The 22,548-nt window shown below is 44.7% G+C and overlaps 1 protein-coding gene across 7 annotated transcripts in view; it reads left to right on the top strand.

Moving 5' to 3' along the window:
* Window positions 1-1,501: 1,501 nt before the first annotated feature.
* Window positions 1,502-22,548, top strand: part of LOC114801680 (ephrin type-B receptor 3-like) — a 36,009-nt gene continuing 14,962 nt past the window's right edge. For all 7 annotated transcript variants that reach the window (XM_028999862.1, XM_028999859.1, XM_028999857.1 and 4 more), the window contains exons 1-3: window positions 1,502-1,865; window positions 18,976-19,040; window positions 21,831-22,503. In XM_028999862.1, coding sequence (XP_028855695.1) covers window positions 1,808-1,865; window positions 18,976-19,040; window positions 21,831-22,503 — 796 coding nt within the window. In that variant the 5' untranslated portion in view covers window positions 1,502-1,807. The remainder of the gene's footprint in view (window positions 1,866-18,975; window positions 19,041-21,830; window positions 22,504-22,548) is intronic.

The following is a 22,548-nucleotide window of genomic DNA, read 5'->3' as shown; positions in this document are numbered from 1 at the left end:
TGCAAATTTAACCAGGCAAACATTTTCTTAGAATTATATGCAGTTTATTTGATTTTTACTAAAGAAGTAAGATATATACCACCAAATAAAACATATAAGTGAGATAATTCAAAAGGCAGATGAACGGCTTCCAACCTTGTAAAATGAATAATTCCAATTTTTGATGACGATTTGATTTTGCATTAAGAGAGTTGAGGTGTGTGTTTACAGCCCTGCCGTTTCCTGTCCTCAGCGTGAAGCCTGACACTTCAGGACAAGAACCGGAGCCAGGGGAATTCTACAGTTCAGCCCTGCTGGGTCAACAGCATAAGCACAGGACAACAAACACCAGTGCTGTAACCCATCTGAAACTACACTGTCCAGTGTCGTTCCTGCACTTCCTCCAAAAGTCAGCATTCAACAGATACCCCATCTACAGCAGCAAGCAAGAGCACTCTGCTATTGCAGTGCTAGACAGTCCGTTTTATACCTATAATTCCATCAGAAACTATTTAAACCATTTTCTCCCACAAGTTGAATTTCAACCTATTTTGCATTAGTTTAATATGTCTGATTATGCTTATATTGTTACAACTCAGGAAAGTTACTATATTTGTCATAATATTCTACACTGCAGCATTACTGTTGAATTGCATAATAAATTATGCAGTGACAATGTTCATGAATTACCCTGCATGGGGCTTACAAAGTCATTTCTGATTTATAGAAATTTATATTTATAGAATACAAAATTTAGAAAAGTTAAATAAATGAATAAATACTATTAGTGTTTTTTTTTACAAAGTATATCATTACATTTGGTGTGTTCTTACCACTATTTTATTATTATTAGATGTTGTGTGTTGCTTATATTACTGTTACTATCAGTAGAACTATTAGACCAAGTAGGACTAGTATGAAGGGATTGTCGCAACTACAGCACTACTGTATAATGAAAGTAATTACGGCAATAACAGTAAAATCTAAGAGATGAATCATTTTTTTTAATTGAACAAGGGGACAGTGTTCCCTCTGGCATCTCTAGAAGGGACATTAGCAGCCTGGGGTGAGTGGTTATGGCCTGTCGCCGTGAAAGGCGCAGGGATAATAAAATTCTCCCCTCAAAAGCTTTGTTGTCTCTAGGGCCGACAAGTTGCGTTTAGACAGGATGCCCAGCCTGCAATCAACTCCACAAACGGGACACTTCACCGCGCGTTCCTCATTTATGCCTTCTGTAGCTTAAGAGAAAGATGAATCGTTCATTGTTAAATATTTTGAATTTAGCTATTTTAATGACGTTTAACATAAAGTTTTCCCGACTTTGCTGAAGTCGCCTCCTCACTCCGGCGAACAACATGAACGCGAAAAATCGCGCCTTGCCTGCAGGAGGCGCTGTGCTCCCGCAAAGCCGCGACGCGCGCTGCCGCTCCGGCTTCAGACCGGAGCAGCGGCCTCTCGGGGGTGTGACCGCTGGAGAGTCAGGCTCCTCCCCGCCCGCGTTCCCCGCTCCTCTCCCCAGAAGCAGCTCCATTCCAACACAGACGCGGAACGGGGACGGAGCGAAACTGCGGGGAATTACGGCTTTAATCGCGGGCTTTTTTCCCCTTTCCTCCACGGGAATTAACCGGCGCCTCGCCGGCCTGGAAGTACCGCGCCTGCGATGAGATAGAAGCGCGTCCCGCTTCGGATGAGTCCGCGCCGCGCCGAGAACTGAGAGCCCGATGCGAAGCAGCCCGCACTGCTGGCCGAGGCTCCCACCGTCACGCCTGCCCCGGTGCTGCGTGGGGACAGCTGCTGGTCTGTCGTGAGGATAGCGACGCGCGTAGCTATGGATTATTTACTGGTTCTGTGCGCGCTGCTGCTGCCTGCGACGTTGGCGGTGGAAGGTGAGCGACTGTCCCCAGTTCTATAGAAGCCTGTTTTAATACTTTTTTTTTTCATCAGGTGACGCGATTATTGCTCGAATTCATGACTCCTTTTTGAGTTATCGGCGTTCGTATGGGTCAGGTTGAAATGTCGCGGGCTGAATGGGGACCCCCGGGGCCGCTGTACACATCTGTGACCCCACAGAAGCCCCAGAGCATGCTGGGCTTTTCAGCGTCCCAACTCAGATCCTGGGGATTCCCTGTAATACACTATTCCACTCCTGACGTTCGGCGTAAATCCGTTTCCCTCTCTTCTCGTCATCTTTTGGTTCTGTTATATATTGTAGGTGAATAAATCATGTGTATGTATGTGTGTGTTTATGTTGAACTGTTGCTTGAAAATTTGATGGAGTAATATGTTGAAAGACTGCTTCAGTTGTGTCGTCTTGAAAGAGATGGGTGACGTTTAATTAATTCTACTTTAATTGAAATGGGGGCATTGGTTTATTATATGTATGCGAGGCGAATGTTAGAGTGCCATTAATTATTCCGGTAATTAAAATGAAACCTTGTGCCGGGCTGAGGATCGGAAGTTATCCATCACTTCCCGCTGTTCCACGATTTTGCGTTCGTCCTGGAATTGGCCGGGTCTGGGTCCCGTATCTGTCGGGGTTCTGTGGTTCCGTGCATGACTTGGTGGTCCGGAGCACAAGCAGTGGATGGTGCTGTGAACTTTTTTATTGTTAATATTTATTTAAGTAATTGTTTCTATTTATTAAAAACCCAGGATGATTTATGGTCTCTGTTGGGGCCGGAGTACCTGCGCTCAGGACGGGACCACCCGGCCAAGGCCCTCCAAATACTTGAGATCAATCTAAACAGAAACCGTGATTAATGTTTTCTTAAAAACGCGTATCCGATAATTGGAAACAGATTTAAAAAAATACACAAACTGACCCAATGCATTTTTGTTTGTTTTATTTTTTAATGAACAAGCGTTTTTGTTATTTATTAAAGATCGACGTATCGTATTCACTTCGCAGTCTAGTGAAATGTAATAAAACCGTAAATTACTCTGTTAATGCGACATGAATGATATGACGGGCGTGTTCATTGGTGTTCGGCGAATTTGCAACATTTCGGTTTTGAGGCAGAAATCGCATCCTCCGCGTGAAACGCGAGCTGCTTCTGCCCATCGTGGGTCAGGAGTCCAGAATGAGGAGAACGTTCCACGCAGCAGACCTCGTCAGGGGTTCATCTCGACCTCCATCTCAGACTTTTTACCCACTTTTTATACGAGCGCGCGGCTGCATTTGAATTCTTTATATGATGTAAAAAATTAATTTGTAATAAAATAGTTTCATTTATTATAATGTATTCATTTTAATATAACTCTAATATTTGTGAATAAACCTCTCAGTAAACAGGGCCTACAGCAGAAAGCGCGTCTCGGCTCTGATGTCCTCCGTGCGTTCCCCTTAATTCTGCTCCATTTCATTAAAATTTTCATTTAAAGACGTGTGCAAAAAAAGCATACTAATAATTATAAAAGGATAATTCTGTTCAGGAGCGTCTTGAGAGCAGCCGTGGGGAAGTAAATACTGTTGTCGTGTAGATGATGAAGGGGTCGATACATGTTTGGGGAAAGTTGAGGTTTGGGAGCCATTTTGCTCCTCTGGACTCCTCTTGTGTGTGAAGTGAGGGAGCGCGGACCCGCAGACAGGAGAGGAGAGGGAGTTTATTTTATTTTTTTTTTGGTCTGATATTTTCTGGACACTTTTCATCGTATAAGTCGGGCCCGGGCGCGGTTGTAGTTTGATCAGCGGCAGGTTGGAGCGCGACGGTAGCAACCGAGCTCAGACTGTTCCGGTCGGTCCTGTCGGTTATAAACGCCTCAACAAATGGCTTCTAGACAAACAAAGAGCAGAAGGAGACCCACTGAGCGTCGTCAGCCGCTCCGTAAAACCGTAAAAATACCTGCGGACAGGCGGGAGCGCGCGGAGCTGGAACTCCCGTCAGGCCCCGCGGCGCAGCGGAATGATCGGAAACGCAGGAGACCGCGGCCAAGCAAGCGCTCAAACTATTTTTTATAGCAACAGGAATAAATAGGAGCATTCAAATCTTTTAGCTATTAGTCAGTTGATGAATCTAAAGGTTAAGTCAAATTTGTTTTTAAGTACCGTATTGATTTGTTGAATCTTCCTTATTTATTTATTTATTCATTTATTCATTTTTTAAATGATAGAAATTTTATTTGATCGTGAAGCTACTTCTTGCGTTCTACACAATCGCATCGTTTATGTTTATTATATGTTACCTATAATTCTGTACGATTACAGTGCAATCACTTCACTTTCATTAAAATCTTTGACTCGTCACTCTATTACTATTTTATATTCCTTTACATTATATTCTCTATACACATGAGTACATATATCTACTTCAAAACATAAAAAATACAAATTTGTATTCTGTATATTGTTTTTGCGATATTGGACATCAAATTATTAGAATTGCATTTCTTACTAAAAGCAATATAATAATTTGCCCCTTCAGATTCCGAAGGGGGGCCAGTTTTATTCTTTTTTTGGGTATTTCTTTTAAATGGGTGTGTGAATCAGACCTACACTGTGAATGTTTGACCGTTGAGACAGTAGTACTTCCTGTTCAACCTGCTTCATTTTTTCAGAGGTCAAATTCACAAAAGATACCGCAACAAAAGCATGCCGAGACACATTGAAATAAGAGCATGCAAAATTACATGTTACAGATCATGATGACGTGAAGGCAAATGTGCAGTTTTTAAAGCGAGCAACACAAGCAGAATTTTTTTCCAGTGTTCATTAAGACTGCAAATTCATTACCCTTAATGAAGCCAAATAAAATATTTAAATATAATTTGTTCTCAGCTAAAATGAAATGAGAAGTTTCCCTCTCCATGTGTAGGAATCTTAATTGTTAAAAGTTTAGGAAGGTGGCCTATGGGAATATGCAGGCTGTCTTTGTCCCAGATATGGTTAAAGATTTGATTCATTCAGATTGGACGTCTGCGCTCTAGCGCTTTCCAGAAAATGGTCTCGCCCTAGTATCCAGAGACTGCCAGCTTTGCTTAGAGAATGCAGGAAGCCAATAACCTTTTTCATGTGTGCTATCACTCTGAAGTGAGACAGGGCTTTCAACCCAATTAGGAACAATAGGCCAGTTTAACGCTTGGTCTGTTAATTGTTGGAGAGCAGTTCTGTGTGTGGGCAGGCCAGCCACCCGGCTTTTTCTGAAATGACAGTGGTGATGGCGATGTCCCGACAGTTGACGGAGGGAGCCGGCAGAATAACTCACTCGACCCTGCCCACTGCCAACACCCCACTGGGGTGGAACCAGACAGCGAGATGGATAGCAATCTGGTCAGTCTATATTTAAAGAATAGGAAATTGGGAGTCATATTTCTTTTTTATTTTCATCTGACCAAAAAGAAAGCAAACTGGACGCAAACACATTTACCTATTGCAGATTTATGAAGAAATCAGAAGGGACTGGCACTATCCTACTCACTATACTAATGACACCGTCATTAGCTCTGGTGATTGCTGTTTGGCCACAGTAAAGCTTTAACTTTTTACTAGTATATTTACTAAAAATTCCCACAGCTTCTGTACTCATCAAAACAACAGAAAGCACTCAATGGATTATGATGGATTGTCATTTAAGCATTTTAAATGTGCTTCAAAACCTCTAAACCTAATCTTACCTCTACACACAATAACATAATAGAATTGTATTTTATTTTCAAATGAAATCTATAACTTTTGTAAATGAGAATGCTTCTTGTGGGGATCACATTTAGCCCTCGCTACAATATACATACTAAACACACACACACAGAAATTTCATGCCTACAGATTGCCATATGAGAATTTACACACCATGGATTGTGGCCAATGTAACATTCACATGTGGGTGTGAGGGCTCATGGGAGATGACTAACGTGATTTTATTGACACGCCTCGGTGTGTGTGTCTGTGTCCAGGCTCTGCCGGTGCCGAGGTTTCATCCAGTTCTGGGATTTATTTTTTACAGGCTGCGCACTCTTGTAACAAATTTTGCCGCTGGAACAGAAAGGGATCTTTGATATTCAGTTTTATGAAAAAAAGTCACATCTGTCAGACAGCATATGTGGTTTGAAGCAGTGGGCCTGAAGGGAAACTATCCAATCACCTGCTACAAAAAAAACCCAAACTTGTTAAATATGAATGTAAAGAGGAAGAAGTGGAAAGATTTGAAAGTGAATGGAATTGGGCTCGCATCCGGGGTGGAGGGTGGCAAAAATGCCAAAATGTGCTGCCCTTCGGGGCCAAACCTTTAATAGCCAGCAGCACATTTTGGCATTTTTGCCACCCCACCACCCCGGATGACCAAACGGTAACATGTGAGTGAGGAAATGGTCGCGGCTGCAGATTGAGGTGCTAACGTCCGCTTTGATTAGCAGCGGGGCCCGGTTTGAGTTAGAGGGGCCGCAGTGTCGAGTGGGCAGTTTACTGCATCCACTAAATTCCAGCCGAAGGCAGAACACCTCCACCTGCTCTCAATCTGTGAGATCAAACAGCAGGAGCTGCTGAGAAGGGATGGGGGCGGGGTGGTCCCTGAAATGCTCCACCTCATCGAAACTCATCCAGCACACCTCGGCCTATCGCAATTCCAAATGTAATTGTTCTGAGCACATAGGCTGAAATCTTTAAATATTTGACCCAATTTCATTAGTATTCATCCTGCTGTTGCCCTTTATATAGCAGAACACGAAGTGAAGTGCATCATAAGTCAATTTTACCACCATGTAGTTCTCATAGAGCCATTTCTGTTTGCTTATTGCAACGACCTCTAAAAATGACTCACAGATGTATTTATTGCACCCCCTCTCAATTTTTGTCCATTTTTTCCATGTTTTTTTCTCAGTGGCCAATTGCTTTGACACATCCCCATTTGGTGAAGGCAGGAGAGGTGTGGAGCTTGCAGAATGGTGTGGTGTATGTGTGGAAAGCCCCCTAGGGTGGTCTTGGGCTCCGTCTGACATGTCAATTGTAGTGATTCTTTTTAAATACTCACATTAGTAAAAAAAAGTGCTTTTGGGGACAAGAGCCCTCACACGATCAAAGGAAATTGGCAGAAAATGTTAATTTATTGGAGCTAATCTTACCCAGGACTTTGGGGAGGTTTCTATATTCAGTGTTCTTTATTTATTTGTGCTCAGGCTCAAGGCATTGAAAGTAATATGTGCACACAAACACACGTACACACACACACACACACACACATTTTTCTTCATTGTGTAGACCTTGGTGAATGAAAGCGCAACATTTACAGTATATTTATATACTGTACATTTATATGATTATTTCATAAATTTTCTAACACCGTTATGCAACAAGACCTAAAACGTCTTCTAAAATTAACCTCTTTACACAAACATATTTTTTCTCTTTTCTATTATCATAGAGTTTTTTGTAATATGTACACACACACACACACACACACACACACACACACACACTGAAATTACTTTATGACAATGGACAAGAAAATGTTTGACCTGCAGGAATTTTTTTCTGCACCTAACACCTCTGTATTAAAATGCACATATTTCCTGTCATGGCCTACCTCGTAATTGGCTTTTCTCCCCCAAGCCCCCACGCATCTCTCTAATAGCTTTGTGTCCACCAGCAGCCCCTTCCTCCCCACCCCTTCACACACACACGTAATCACCAATCCCAGATTAATCAATCTGACTGATCCATTCATGGCAGGATGTCAGCACCTATTGATCAGCCTCTTCTCCTCCAGGGGCCTTTTCACTTGCAGCCTTTAGTAATGGGCTCCTTTCAGCTCCCTTGTAGGTCTCATAGGTCTTGTATTATGGAACTTAAAAAAAAAAAGGAGACGGAGCGAGTGAGACACTTTATTAACCAGAGTGGAGCTTGCGCGGTGACCTCCACGGCCAACTGGCAGAGGCCGGCAGATAGAACAGGAAAGGCAGTATTGAGCACTGGAGTGTTTCTGCTGATAGAGTGACGCTTTTCAGACACTATGGAGCACAGTGCTGCCCTTTTACACTGAAACTCCCAGAAGCCCCTATTCGGAAAGTTGCCTGGTGTTTGAAGCCTGATTGCCAACTCTGACTGGGAGCAGCAATCAGCCACCACAGAGACCTTATCTGTTATTAAGGTTCCCTGAACCCAAACAGGGAGCAGGAACAATGCAAGAGGGCCAGAAAACAACGGGACGCAGGGTTTAGGCAGTCACTGAGGCAGTCACTGGCTACAGTACTGCCTTGGCTGGATTGCTTTAAAGAGTGTTGAGTGGACTGACAGGCCGACCTGGTGAGAATGGTCAAGGCTTGGAGGTACAAGGGGGGATTTTAATCTACCACCCTGGACCATTGCCACATATCTATCTCTACATCTTCAAATGGAACAGCTCCGGCCCAGTGCACCATGGGAAGTGAGCCCGCCAGCCCTGTCTGCTGATGAAAGGCAAAATTTGCAGGAGCTTTTAATGAATTCTAGGTGTCAGTACCAACATAGTCCCCTGTGTTCACAAGAAATATTGGCCTCTCATTAACCCAGGGAAAAGAGGGTTGGGCTTTTCTGAAAATAATTTTTTTTACAAAACTTTGAAAGCATACAAGTTTCATAGTGCAAACACAAAAATTATCTGTGTTTATTCAGCACAGGCTGTATCATTGGTAGGCATATTACCCTTTAACAATCATCCTCTCTTTATTGTTTTTATGGCATCACTGTATATCGGTGGATGTTCACTTTGCAATATGACTTTTTACCATCATTGGATAGAGGGGTGTCATAGAGATAAATACAGAATGATAAATTGCAGATCAAACAGGCTGGTACCGTAGGTTTTATGAAGAAGAGGAGGATGATGGGCATTGGTACAGGTGGGGAGGAGCCTAGAGCAGGTGTACTTCAGATGAACCTTGGAAAGACAAAGGCACCCTTTCTCTGCTCTGTTTACCTTTCCCACTCTTTTCACTTCCCCATCACTCAACAACAAACGCCCCACCCCACCCTTCCATTCTCATCCTCCCTCCACACTGTTCCTCTTTTTCTAGCCCTAATCTCCTCCTCCCGTCCCAACTGGCCATCGCTGGCATAGCTGCCTCCTTATTGCAGTATCATTTTTTCCATGTGTTATCTTATGCTGCGAAAGAGACCCCCAGGTGCGGGCAGCCATGAGACAGCCCAGTGTTTACCTGGCAGGCCGCATGATCGGCTTGCACAGGTCCGGGCCACTTCAGCCAAGAGTAGGCACCTCCTCCTGAAATCAAGTCATCTACCCTCAGCTGCAGGCAAAAGCACTAAAGCTCCGTTTTTTACATGACAGGCTTGACATGCAGAACAGACTGTGGTGATTTTTTTCTAAATTGCTATACAAATTGGAAAAGTCACTTGAATGGAGTGTGACTTATTAATCTGGTTTAGAGGGATCACTCATGGAAGGAAGGTACATGAAAGGATATGAGTCAGACAGGAAAGCAAGCAAGAGAAGCACGAGAAAGTTGTCACGCAAACAAGAAATCTGTTGGGAATGAGCAGCAGCATCCATGTTTGAGGTAGAGGGGTTGGTGCGTTCACACCAGAGGTGACAGAAAAGCGACAGGGGGGCACCCAAGGCCATGTAAATCTGCTGGGTATCTGGCCACCCCATCCATCCCAACCTCAAGGACTGAGAATTCTGGCAGTCATTATTTTTCCTGGTTAATTCAACAGCCAGGGTGGCCAAGCACTTACTTATTCATGAAGATTTGTGCCAATCAAAGACCGCTTGGTCGGGAAGCCATAATTAGTTAGACAGTTTACCCTCCAAGCACATTAGCTGCATAAATGCATAAATATAGTTTTCTGTGTAAAATAATAATTGTGGCTATTTATCAGTATTTATCTTGTAACATGAATCTATAGAAGACAGTGTGTCATCTCAAAAGTTTGCATACAGGATGCTGCTGTGTCAAGGCAAACCAGCTTCCTTTTTTCAAGTTTATTTATTGTATATCAGAGTAGAGTAGACTTATCAAAGTTAAAATAACAAAAAAAAGATCCAGACAACCCTGCCCCCGCTCTCTGTACAGCTCTGTGTCAGCTGGGGAATGGGCGGTTAATGGCTTAGATTATTCACCAGTCAGTGTATGTAGAACGAAATGAATATAGGATGACAACACACACACAGTCCCTGCTTGCCTTCTATGTGTTGGAATCAAATGAGGGTGATAAGAAGAGGATGCTGAGATTTGTGAGGTGTTAGGTAAGTCTGAACCTTCCGGCACCAGCGTCCTCCAGCGTCACAATGTCAGAGGGCTTCTCCAGCCTTGAGATCCTCCTCCGGCATGTCTCCCAGGCGTGGCCAGGGTGTGGTCAGCAGGCCTGTAATTGGTGCTGTAACCACCAGACAAGATTCTTGGGCTCATGGGAGGCTGTGTGTGTGAAAGAGCAACTGACTTCATCATCACTAAACCTGTAAAATCCTTTTTGTCCACTTTGTAAACACACTGTATTGTTTTTTTTTTCACAGGACAGTATCGCCTCATGCCATGTCTGTTATTTAGTCCGTCCAGGCTGTGGAATGGTTCTGACACTACCACAGGGGGCAGGCTCCATTGGTGGCCATAGCAACAGTCCAGGGCTTAATCTACTGGGTGCTAGGGATAATCTTTTACAATGGCATCCTATTTTCTTTTTCGCCTGGCCAGTACCATGCAGCTGCTCTCTTCCCTCTCTTCGTCTGTACATGCCCATAAATCAATGCTGGCCATTCCGCTGGGCCCTGTTCGCTGGGCCTGCATGCTCCGTGGGGGTTATGGTGGCCGTTCCCCTGATCTGGAGTTTTAGTTACACATCAATGGAGGGTGAATAATACATTAGCCACCCCTATCCTATCTTCTCCTTCCGAGGCACCTCTGTTCCTCCCCTCTCCACAGCATCTGTTCTCTTGCTGCGCTCTGGAGCATCACTGCTGTTTGCTGGATTATTGATATTGCCCTTCTCACAGCAGATATGCATAACACTGTGTCACTCCTCATTACTTATTTATGTCTCCTGCTGAGGAGAGGCAGACCTGACCTCGGACTGATGTGCCAGACCAGCTTGTTTTTGCTATGGCTGCTAAAAGCAGTGGGCCTTGCAGGTCAACAGCTATCAGTGACTCTGAGCTCATTAAAGTTCAACAGCCGGCATCAGAGACTAACTGAAACAACCGCTGACCCATAAATGCCCAGCTGAGCAGCACGTTCGCTCTGGATTTAAACTGCAATGTCACCATTTTCTACTGAGCGTGGTCCTCTTTAGCACCAACACTTCACTGGCCTCAAAGGTCTTCTTAAAAATGTCTGATGAGTGGAATTATTGCTGCAGCCAAGTGCAGAGTAATTAATTCAGCAGTACACAGGACATGGCGATGTTGTAGAGATTCTCTCTTGTAAAAGGATGCTTAATATCAATGGCCTTTCTCTATCTTTCAAAGTTAATGGTGCCACGTAGCAAATAAACACATTTTTTTTCCCTCTGCAAGCAAAACCCCAGTATAAGAGAATGAGATACATAAACACAAATCATTAACCCACAGCTGTTAGTTATCATGGGCCATTACCACTGAAAGCTCAAAAAATGGGTGCGTTGCTGGGCAGCCTCCTCATAGGGGAACAGGTTGCCAGGAGAGCCTGGGGGGTCGATTGGTGTCAAACGCAGTGGCTGGTGGTAGACATGGACACCCATGTTAAAGCAGGAGACCCTTGGAAGTCATAGGCACCATGAAGTAAATCCAAATATGTTTTATTTTTTCAATCTGCCTTCATTTGAATGGTCAAAGTTGTTTTTACAAATGGAAAACATGGAGCCAAGCATGAGATCAGTAAATGTTCATTTAAAAATTATTGTGATGCAGCACAGCTGCTAGATTCAAGCAAATTTTCTGATTAAATATCCAAACTGGGAAGCAAAATGTGCGTGCCAGTGTGTGTGTGCATGTAGAAATAGTGGTCCCGCCCACCACATTCCATTTGGTAACTGAACCAATGGTAACTGACTGGGCAGGTAAACATTAACAAGCACCTTCTTTGGCCCTAATGAGCTAACGTGAGAAGCAGCAGTCGAGGTTTGGGCCACGCCACCCCCAGGGCAACGCGTCACCTGGAGCCGATTAACCCAAATGAAAAGAGAGAGAGAAAACTCAGATAATGACTCCTATTATGCAGCAGTATTTGCAGCCATTAGCTTCAGCCTAAAAAAAACGTTGACAGAGCCGGCCAGCTAAGATCTGTAATTGAGGAGAGAATGAGTTTCTCCAAGCTGCTGTGGTTGGTCTCCCTGAGGCTCCGAAGTTGACAAATAGTGAGAACTTAGTGCAATTTCTGTATTTATTTACTTCTATTTGTATTTTGCCCAGGGAAGCATTTTTGGCCGAATGTGGTGGGTGTGAAATGTCCTGAAGTTGCTCTGAACCACTGGCACGGTGGTTATGTGTCCCTTCAGACAAACAGATGTACCTCAAAGGGAAAGCGAAATCTCCCCTGTATTTACAATGTTTACAGAACATACAAGCTGTGCTTGTATGTACCATGGGGTACATGAATAAAAAAACAGCCGGCCAGGTGGAGTGTTCAGTGTGATAATGTTTGTGGTGTTGTTATAATCCCAGTATTAGTGAGTAGTGCACAGGTCCGTAGATGCATGTGTGTGTGTTTGTATTTTTTTAGTTACACATCAATGGAGGGTGAATAATACATTAGCCACCCCTATCCTATCTTCTCCTTCCGAGGCTCAAGTAGATTTTTTCATATTTTGTGTATGAATTCATTCCGCCTCCCGCGGGGTATTTACCCACAGGGACCCTGTCATGGCGGGACGTCAGCTGGTTGCGAGCAGGCTGGTGTGCATGTGGCGTGTGTGTGTGAGACCCACACACATCCCGCAGGAAAGCTGCTCTGTGTTCCTGTCTGACGTATCGCCGGCAGTTGCATCGCCAACGTAATGAAGGTATCGGGTATCGGGCTCCTTGAAAATCTACAGTGTGAATGGATTGAGTGGATGGGAGCTGGAGAGAGGAATCGGTCCCCAGTGAGAATGAGCCCTAGTGCTAAGAGGCTGACACTCAAGGCCACAGTGTCACAAATGCCAAGCTACAATTGTAATTGTGCACAACGGGAGTGGGGGAAATGAATAGCAGGAGAAAATGCAGGAATACAGTTACTGTTACTGCCACAAACATTAAACAGATATCAAAAAATACAAGTTACAAATTGAACTGGACCTCCCAGAAGCCTTTGCATCTTCTTGTCCTCGCGTCCTCATAAGCTCCTTATCGCTCCCAGCATCACTTTGCCCGTCTAGCTTATTAGCTGTATAGCACCTCCTCCCTTCCGACAACACACGCAACATTTTGCCCTCCACTTCTCCACATTCACGGCAGTGGTGGCCCCATGGGACATGTGTGTGTGGACCCTCGACAGGGAAACAGCCGACTGAGTGCCAGCGAGCAGGGAGAAGTTCTGAGGCTGACATTGAAGCAGTACATGTAATATTATTTCACCCCACACCGGCCAGCCAGAGATGAGGGAGTGGAGATGTAGTAAAAACAGCTACTGCTTACTCAGGTACAGGCCCTTTGTTTGTGTGAGTGTAAAGTTGTGAGCCGTATATATATGTGTTGGCACCTCCTCGTCTCGGCCGCTCACCACAGCTGCTGCAGAGCATCTTTGGAGGGGGTCAAGAGTGAGGGAAGCAAAAAAAGCAGCAGCAGCGACACTCTGACATCTGCTGCTGTCACCTGTCCGAGTAACTAAACTTAATTAAAAAGGGATTCGAAGATGTCCCCCCAGCTTCCTTATTACAGGTTCTGATCCATCTCATCCACAAGAGACGGTCTCATTTTTAATTACTTTACTTTATTTATTCATTTATGTTTTTTTTATTTGTATTGCCACTCAGATGGGAACCAAGTTGATAAATGGAAGTGATTGTAGGTAGCAGTGGGCAGCCATGACAGGCGCCCGGGGAGCAGTGTGTGGGGACGGTGCTTTGCTCAGTGGCACCTCAGTGGAACCTTGCCGGATCGGGATTTGAACCGGCAACCTTCTGATTACAGGGATTACTGATCATTGATAACCTAATAAGAATTGGCCTCTAGTATTATGTGAACAACCGGGCAGTAGAGCAACAACTGAGACAGACAGACAGATTTCTGTCTGTTATTTCTTTTACTTTTCATCATCACACTTTAGAAAGGTTAGGGAATACAAAAGTTCAGGGTTTCGAGTTGTTTTTGGATGTTCTGGGTGCTGACGCATCCCTCGGTGCTCCTGGTTGCTGGCGGAGCCTCTAGGATGATCCGTCTTCAGTAGATGTGCCAGAGCTGAGCCCACAGACAGGGGTGGAATCAAACAGGCCGAGCCTGTGAGAACACTGCTGCAAGCTTCTAAATATACATCACGTGGACTCGGACCTCTGATGTGGGAGCAAGCCCTGCCAGGGCTGATGCTGTTTCATTATTTAACCCACACACATTCTGCAGTGGGCAAAAAACGTTGTTATAGTTATGAAACCCTTTGTGGGTGTCAGATTTGAGAAGAAAGAGAGAGCAAGTCAAACATTGTAGAACATTCTACTCAATGCTCTTCTGGTCCTTCAATTAATGTCCATCTGTTGTCAGAAATCCATTCTAAATGTCACATGCCCTGGAGTGGGGTGGAGGGTAGGTAGCATGCATCACGTCACCTGGTTAGGCACAGGCTTGTAAAAACAGGTCTGGTCCCTGAACGCTGCTATTAGAGCCACGTAACCATACCGACCGCATTATCGTCCGAGTAAAAATCCCTCTTTCACCCAAGCAGACAAGTCAGCCCACACGATACGATGAGCAAGGGTGACAGAGTGTGGGACCAGTTTTTTTCCACGTGGGCTCTGATGGTGTTAAGTGCCCAGAGTTTCCCTGCTCAGATATAGTACAGCTTAATCGATTTATCTGGGTGTGAAACCTTAATGCCAGGTTAAGTGCTCATAAACAGCCAATCATGTCCTTTTAATGCAGTGTCTCTGAGCAATGGCTTCTCTGAGTCCACAGTGGTGGCGTGAGTCACACTGAGCTGTAGACACCCGCCTCTGTGTAACCGCTGCACTGCTGGGCTGGGAGAGAGGGATGGAGGAGGTATGGAGACCACACAAACATGACACATTCACTTAAACGGGCCCATATTCACACACGCACACACCTGGTCTGCAGACGACTGCCCTCGGGGATGCCTGTTCACTGGAGCCACTCTGCTCTGTAATTAAAGAGCCTCAAAGAGGGGAGGGAAGGTGGGCACTGCTTCCACAATCCTTTTCACAGCAACGACACAAACTCATTCTCATTTTTAAATGTTTTTTTCCCTAGCATAAACCGTTCACAGTCTCTCTCCTGGTGAATCTGGGGATGATTAAAACAGCAGTTCATTTTATCTCCCATCATGCACTTCTTCTCTGAAAAAGGGTGCAGCTTTCTTCTGCTTGACGTGACACACTTTAATCTGTCCGCTTAGCACCGTTGTTAAACTGGCATGTTAATAATTAAAGAAAACTGACTTAAGCAGCAAAGGGGGAAGGTGAAACACTGGATGCATTTTTGATATTTTAGGCAGATATACCCCATTTATCGTTATATCATCCTGGTTGGGGCATGAGCTGGATGGATAAGTGGAGGAAACAGAGAATGAGAGGGTAACGACTCGGTCCTGAGTCCTGTCCTGTTATGTCCACACAACAGGTTTTGTGTCCAGATGACACACATAGCTCAGTAGAACTTGTCAAGTTTTTGTATGACTATTTCTTTCCACGTTTTGCCAAAAAATATCTGTTTGCTCTGTGTGACTGTGTGTGCGAGGAGACCAGAATTTGTAATTTTTTTTATCCTTCTTTGTCTGATTAATTGGGATAGTTGTCTGTCTGTGGCTACACAGGGACGTCAGGTCTGTTTTCAATTTAATTCAAATTCTATATATACTTTTGTGACTGGTGAACTTGAAACTGCCGTACCTTTCCCCCGTCACAAAGTCTCGACTCTCAAACCTTTTTTTCAAATAGATGGACTTTTAGGCCACGAAAGTGCAGTGCCTCTGACAGCCATTGTAGTTTGAATGATGGGTGGGGTGAGAGGGGATTCCAGGAAGTGGGGGACCACCGTCTACATCAAGAGTTGTCCACCAATTAAGAGAGTGTGTGTGTGCGGGGGGGGCGCTCCTTAAGAACCATCATTCTCCTAATCACTAGTCTCTACCCCAACACAATTGACGAAGGCGGCTGGGTCTATTTAAATTTAAATGGGACCCCCACCTCTGCCACACACACACAAACACACACAACTTTTATGTCAGTGCTAATCAACATAAACACGTGAGCAGCAATTAGGCTAATTTTGTTAATAAGTTGAATGCTGTGTTTTCCCCTCTCGGCTGAAGTGGAGGGCTCCCAACACCAGGTCCAACCCAAAACTCACAGTTTTGCAAACACACACACACACACACACACACACCACTGTTACCACATTGTTCATGCTTCTTTACAAGGTGTCACAACAATGCAGGAGTGAGAGAGAGAAAGGAAATAGAAAATAAATAGAGGGGAAGTTGATGGGCACGGCCCATCGGGGACATGTCCAGCATTTACTGGCAATGGCTTTACGAATGAGAGATAAAATGAGAGATAAAATGAACAACTGTGAGGCTGCAATCCTCCATTCTTTGTTTCTGCAAATGGGAGATAGTCACTGGTTTTGTTTTCTTTGTGGTGGTCATGTGGTCCCCTGGAGGACCAAACCTCAAACCCATTGTCTAAACAGGCAGCAAGGTTAACAGAATGTGGAACGAAACGTCACCTGTCCTCTCAGGCCAGAAGAAACAACGCATTCTTCTGGGGACATAATGGCCTCTGGCACCCTGCCCCCACCTCGTCTCTTTAAGAAGGTCGGTTTGAACAAAGAAATATTTTAAGAGCCTTGTATCCCTGGGCCATGTGTGTGTGTGTTCGGACACACTAGGATGAGTGTGTTTCTGTTTTTCCCTGTTATTAGCCTTGCTCTGTCATTAGGGGATTAGAGTGCAGGGACCTGCCTTGTCTGATTGTGTGTGTGTGTGTGTGCCTGTGTTTGTGCATAGGAGTGTGTGTTTGTCTTTGTCTGTGCTTGTCTGTGTGTGTCGTTTTAAGAATTGTCAGCAAATGTTCCCAGTATCATGTCTCCAGGTCTCTGAGAAGTGTGTGTGTGTGTGTGTGTTTTGTGATTATGTCTTAGTGGGACAAAATGTCCTTACTCAAACCGGACTTTTTTTTTTGCTCTAGGAAACGTGATAATTAAGAGATTTTGTGTAAAATATTTGTTTTTGGTTATGTTTAGTGGTAGGCTTACCCCTGGGATCAGAAAAACGATAAACACATGTTTTAGGTATTTCTCCCGTGTGAGTTTGTGTATGTAAACATGTTTAACATTGACAGAAACATTCCACATTTACCTGTTTTAAAATCTGCTGTCTGGACTTTCAATTTTTCACATCCCTCATATCCAAATTGGAGAAAGAGGGAAGTGATGCATGAGAGAATAGGGGACAGGGGCGGTGGCTTAAAGGGGTCCATTGTTAGTTGAGTATTTGAGGGACTTAGTGTTTTTCTGGAGACTTCTCAGCCACTGAGGCATGTTTCAGAATGATGAATTTCAGAAGTATGATCTTTGACGTATATTTGCGTGTGTATTGTTACTAACACAAGACGAGGACACATACTGTCTGAGTACAGACAGGTACACACCATTGCTCATTGTAGGTACACACCATTGCTCAGACAGGTTGTGTTGTGTGTTTGTGTTTGACTGAACATCTTCCTCCTCTAAAGCAACAAACTTATGAAATCCATAAGATTGCAGGAATAAAAATGTTGAGGCGAGTGAGAGGTGAGGGCGAGGTCAGGCCCCGCCCCTGCTCTGAAAGCGCCGTTCACAGGCACAATGTTGGCTTTGCTGCTCTCAGCAGGAACGAAAGAGAATCGGGGCTGGACACAAACACACGGCCACCACGCCGTGCTGGCACATACTCCAGAACCTTCCGCTCTTTTACACTGACTCAGACCTTCTGAGAGCTTCACAAAAGCCCATGTGCTTTTTGTTTGAGTAGTGTTTGTAGCAGATGCTTTCAGCGTAGCAGAAATCAAGAGTGTAACAGAATTTGTGTGTGTGATGTTGTATAAGTGTGAGATGTTGCATCTCTGTCGAAAGAGAACCACTCACCCTGCCTATGCTTCTCCCTCACATCAGTTTTGGCAAACCAGCAGACACTCAAAATGCACACACACACACACACACACACACACACACACAGTCTGAGTTGGGAGCTCATACCTTTGTCAGCATTAGTCTTCCTGTGCTGCAAGGCTTCCTGGAGATTGATATATTTCTTCCAGACACCTTTTTTACTTTCATCTCCCGGCTCGTGCTTGAGATACTTACAGCAAGAGGCGGAGGAATAGGCTCGCATTCCCTGAGTTTTTTTTGTCAGGTAGAGAAGAGCATTGGCAGAGTCGAAACATTTTTATTTCTCAAAAATATCACCCCCATTTGTCTAAATGATTTACATTTTTTTTGTATAATCGCCATAATTCCCACGTTTAGACTGGAGCACTTCTGCTGCTTCTGTTGCTGAGTTCAGCCAGAGTGCTGCTAACGCCTCCTCACTGGAATTCAGCGTGACAATGGCAGCAGTGGGGTGACGAGCAGATTGATCACTGAAGACACTGAAGAGGCTTCTTCCTTTGTGCATTTGAGATTTACAGCTGGCTCTCGAGCCTTCTGTCGGTCGTAGATCTTCTTGGGTTTTACAGCCACCGTCTTTTCAAAAGCAGCCATAAAACAGGGCTAATTAATTCTAATTAGTTAAAAGATGTAGAGAAGCTGGAGAGATCACCCATATCGCCTCTCATTGTCCAGCCGGTTAGCATAACAGTGGTCCATGTGTTGTTTGCTGAACAGTGTGTAATTGTGGCGTGTGTTTCCCCAGTGGAGAGTGGTGTTCTGGTCATTGCTGTCCCTAAAAGCTATTTCTACATTCATTTGTCTCCAGAAACCCTGATGGACTCCAAGTGGGCCACCACCGAACTGGCATGGACAGCACATCCTGAATCCGGGGTGAGTTTGTGTGTGTGTGTGTGTATGTGTGACCTTAATTTCCAGATTTGATTGCAGGATGCGCTGTGTTTGCTTACACAAGCTGTACACATGTATCTCATTTCACCCTCTCCTGAGGCTTAAAGATTATTTTTCTCAGAGAGAGGAAGCAGGGAATGGGAAGAAAGCCTCGCATGATTCAAAAAGGCAAAAGCTGGGTCACAAAACCTCCTTCTGCAAATCTCCCATCCGCTGACAACCTGTTTCCCGTCTTGTTCTCACCTCTCACACGCCCAACAATACCCACCTTCCTCTGGCTTTGTCCTGACCCCCGCCCCTGGATTGTTCTTTTGGGGGCACACCCCCATTCCCATTCCCAACCCTAACAGAGACACACAGCTGGTGCCAGTCACTGCTGTATTTGTTACTTCTGACTAACTTAACTCTAATGAGCTGTATTGGTGAGAGTGAGGGACCCACCTGACCCCTCCTACAGAATTTAAATATGAATGCCCTCCCCCACGAAACACACAGTTGGCCCTGTGAAACTCTTCTGGCCTCTACTCTACTGTTTTTTTCCACCTAGAAAAAAATATCACATTGTCATTACTTTATAAGTCAATGAGTAAAGCAATGAGTTCTAAGTTCTGAGAATCCATGGCATATTCATCTGAGCAGATGCTCTTTCCCAACTGGCATGTTGTCTCTGCTCAGGGAAGGTGTTAAAACTCTTGGCCACGTTTCACATCCCTTCACTCTCGCTAGCCCCAGCCACCATTCCTTCGCTAAGAATTATCGCTTCCGCTGCTTTAATTGGCAGGCCACCCTCCTCCTGCAATTTATATACGATGCACACATTTCATTTGTTTCACCCACCATTTGATCATTTGATCCTCCAGACGCTTGCTGCAGATAACGATTATTCTGAGTGACATGAGTGGGCGAGGAATAGAAAAAAAAGAAAAAGAATGAAATACAGCGAGATGGTAAACGAAATCCCTCCGCCTGTCTCTCACAGCGGCGAGTTACAGAAACTCACACACATCAGCAAGGGGTTATCAGGCATAAGATACCTCCATTGGTAAAAAAAAGTGACACATGACACACACCTGTATATGTGTGTGTATTGAAGTGGCTTCATATGTGGTGGCCTTTTAGACCACATACCCCACACCGCAGTGTTAACGGCTCTTTGCGAGAAGTCATGTGACAGGGTTAGTTCCTGTGAGTTGGTGTAAGTAAGGTAGCGATTATCCCAGAAACATCTGTGAATACCCGCTGGGAATTCTGTGATTTCTGAGGTTAATCACAGATCCTGCAGAATCACTTCTGCAGAATGGAGCCCTCAGGGCACCTGAAACAACACACTAAGTCTGAGAATGATGGTGGAAGGGGTCAGCAGGAAGATTCATGTCCAGATGTCTCATAGCAGGCCAGAGAGTCCAGAGAGTCCCTCAACCACCATGCAGTTCTCCATAGAGACAGAAAAGACCATTGTCCTTCATGCAGCATCTGAAAGTAAAATCATGAGGATGCGGGTGAAAGTTAACAGCAAAGGGAGAAAAGAACAGACGAGCCCGCTACAACATCCATCTTGTAAAAGTAAAATCGATGGCGGAGAACTTGACCCTCATTCAGTGCTGAGCTATTTACCACCAGCCTTGGCCAACTCAGGCGCTGAAGGTCTGAGGTGGGAGCAGCGATGTTCCCTCGAGGAGCCTACCTCCACTTCGACTAGCTCTCTCCCTCTTGCAGGCTTATTTATTATGCTCAACTAAATACCCATTGACAGTTCATGCTTTCCTGCATCCCTCTGACCAGCCTGGATGCCATCGATCTGGGCTTTCATCTTACAGATAGCCTGCTGCATTAATGGCGTCTCTGCTGGCTGAGCTTCAGCCCGGCCTCCAGGGAAGCCGTAGATGAATAGCCTGTCTCCATCGTGTCCATATCGTGTGTTAATTAAGACTCCTCAACCCCCCTCAAAGCTCTGGGTAAACATAAAAAAAAATCCATGATTTGTTCTATCTCTGTCTGGCTCTACCTCTCTAAACGTCAGGCCAGGTATCTGATTTCAAATGTTCAGGCCTGTGATGAGGTAGAGAGAACACAGAGGGATAATACATTAAATGGTTATTAGATTAACAATCAAAATGTGTTTTTGTGAAGGTCTGACTTCTATAATATAATATATAATAGTGGTGATGCAATTGTGAATTCGTAATTGAATAATATTCGGTGGCGAAATGATGCAAGGATTACTTAAAAAAGGCGCTTCCCACTTATTATGATAAATGCCATGTCACTAACATTGATTCATTGCCATGGTGCAGACAAGGTGTTCATGACTGGGTACAACTGAAATTGCAATGTCGCACACTCAAAGGCTGACAAAAAAATTTTACCGCATCGCTCCAAATTCTATGTTTAGAGAGGGGACTAAAGTTCATAAATTTTAATTGCCACTTTCAAACAATGCTGTTGAAGTAAGTTAACTATGTGTATTTGCTTCTCCCTCTGCATTTTATACAAAGCGTTTCACTTTTGCAGCATCTATTTGTCAATTTATTTAGTGTTCTGACTTCATATCCTAAAAATATTCTTCATTTATATAAAAAAAGTTTCTATTTCTGCTCCCTGTAGTATCAGTATCAATATTTCAATATTTGCAGGAATGGATTTGGACCTTAACAATCTTTCCTCATTTGTTGAATGTAATCTATATATTATCTGCTTCAATATCTATTTTAGAAGCATTGTTTGTGGTGGAGTGTTTAAAGGTCAGTTACTCACATGCCTCTCTGTCCGCAGTGGGAAGAGGTGAGCGGCTATGACGATGCGATGAACCCCATCCGGACGTACCAGGTGTGCAACGTGCGTGAACAGAACCAGAACAACTGGCTGCGCAGCGACTTCATCCCACGGAAGGATGTCTTGCGCGTCTACGTAGAGATGAAGTTCACCGTGCGCGACTGCAACAGCATCCCCAACATCCCCGGCTCCTGCAAGGAGACCTTCAACCTCTTCTACTATGAGTCGGACTCAGATTCGGCCACAGCCACCAGCCCTTTCTGGATGGAGAACCCCTATGTGAAGGTGGACACCATTGCCCCTGACGAGAGTTTCTCCATGCTGGAGTCCGGCCGGGTCAACACCAAGGTGCGCAGCTTTGGTCCGCTGTCCAGGAATGGCTTCTACTTGGCCTTTCAAGACTTGGGCGCCTGCATGTCCCTCATCTCGGTGCGCGTCTTCTACAAGAAATGCTCCACCACCATTGCCAACTTTGCCGTCTTTCCTGAAACGGCTACTGGGGCAGAGACCACCTCTCTGGTCATAGCCCCCGGGACGTGTGTCTCCAACGCACTGGAGCTGTCTGTGCCACTGAAGCTCTACTGCAATGGGGACGGCGAGTGGATGGTTCCAGTGGGGTCGTGTACGTGTGCAGCTGGATTTGAGCCTGCCATTAAGGATACACAATGCCAGGGTATGTCATCAACACACACAATAATTTCCTTTATAGATGTTTTGT

Source organism: Denticeps clupeoides, chromosome 13 (assembly GCF_900700375.1).
Source record: "Denticeps clupeoides chromosome 13, fDenClu1.1, whole genome shotgun sequence".
Lineage (NCBI taxonomy): Eukaryota > Metazoa > Chordata > Actinopteri > Clupeiformes > Denticipitidae > Denticeps > Denticeps clupeoides.
The sequence above is the reverse complement of the archived record's forward strand: the minus strand, read 5'-3'. Positions and strand labels throughout refer to the sequence as shown.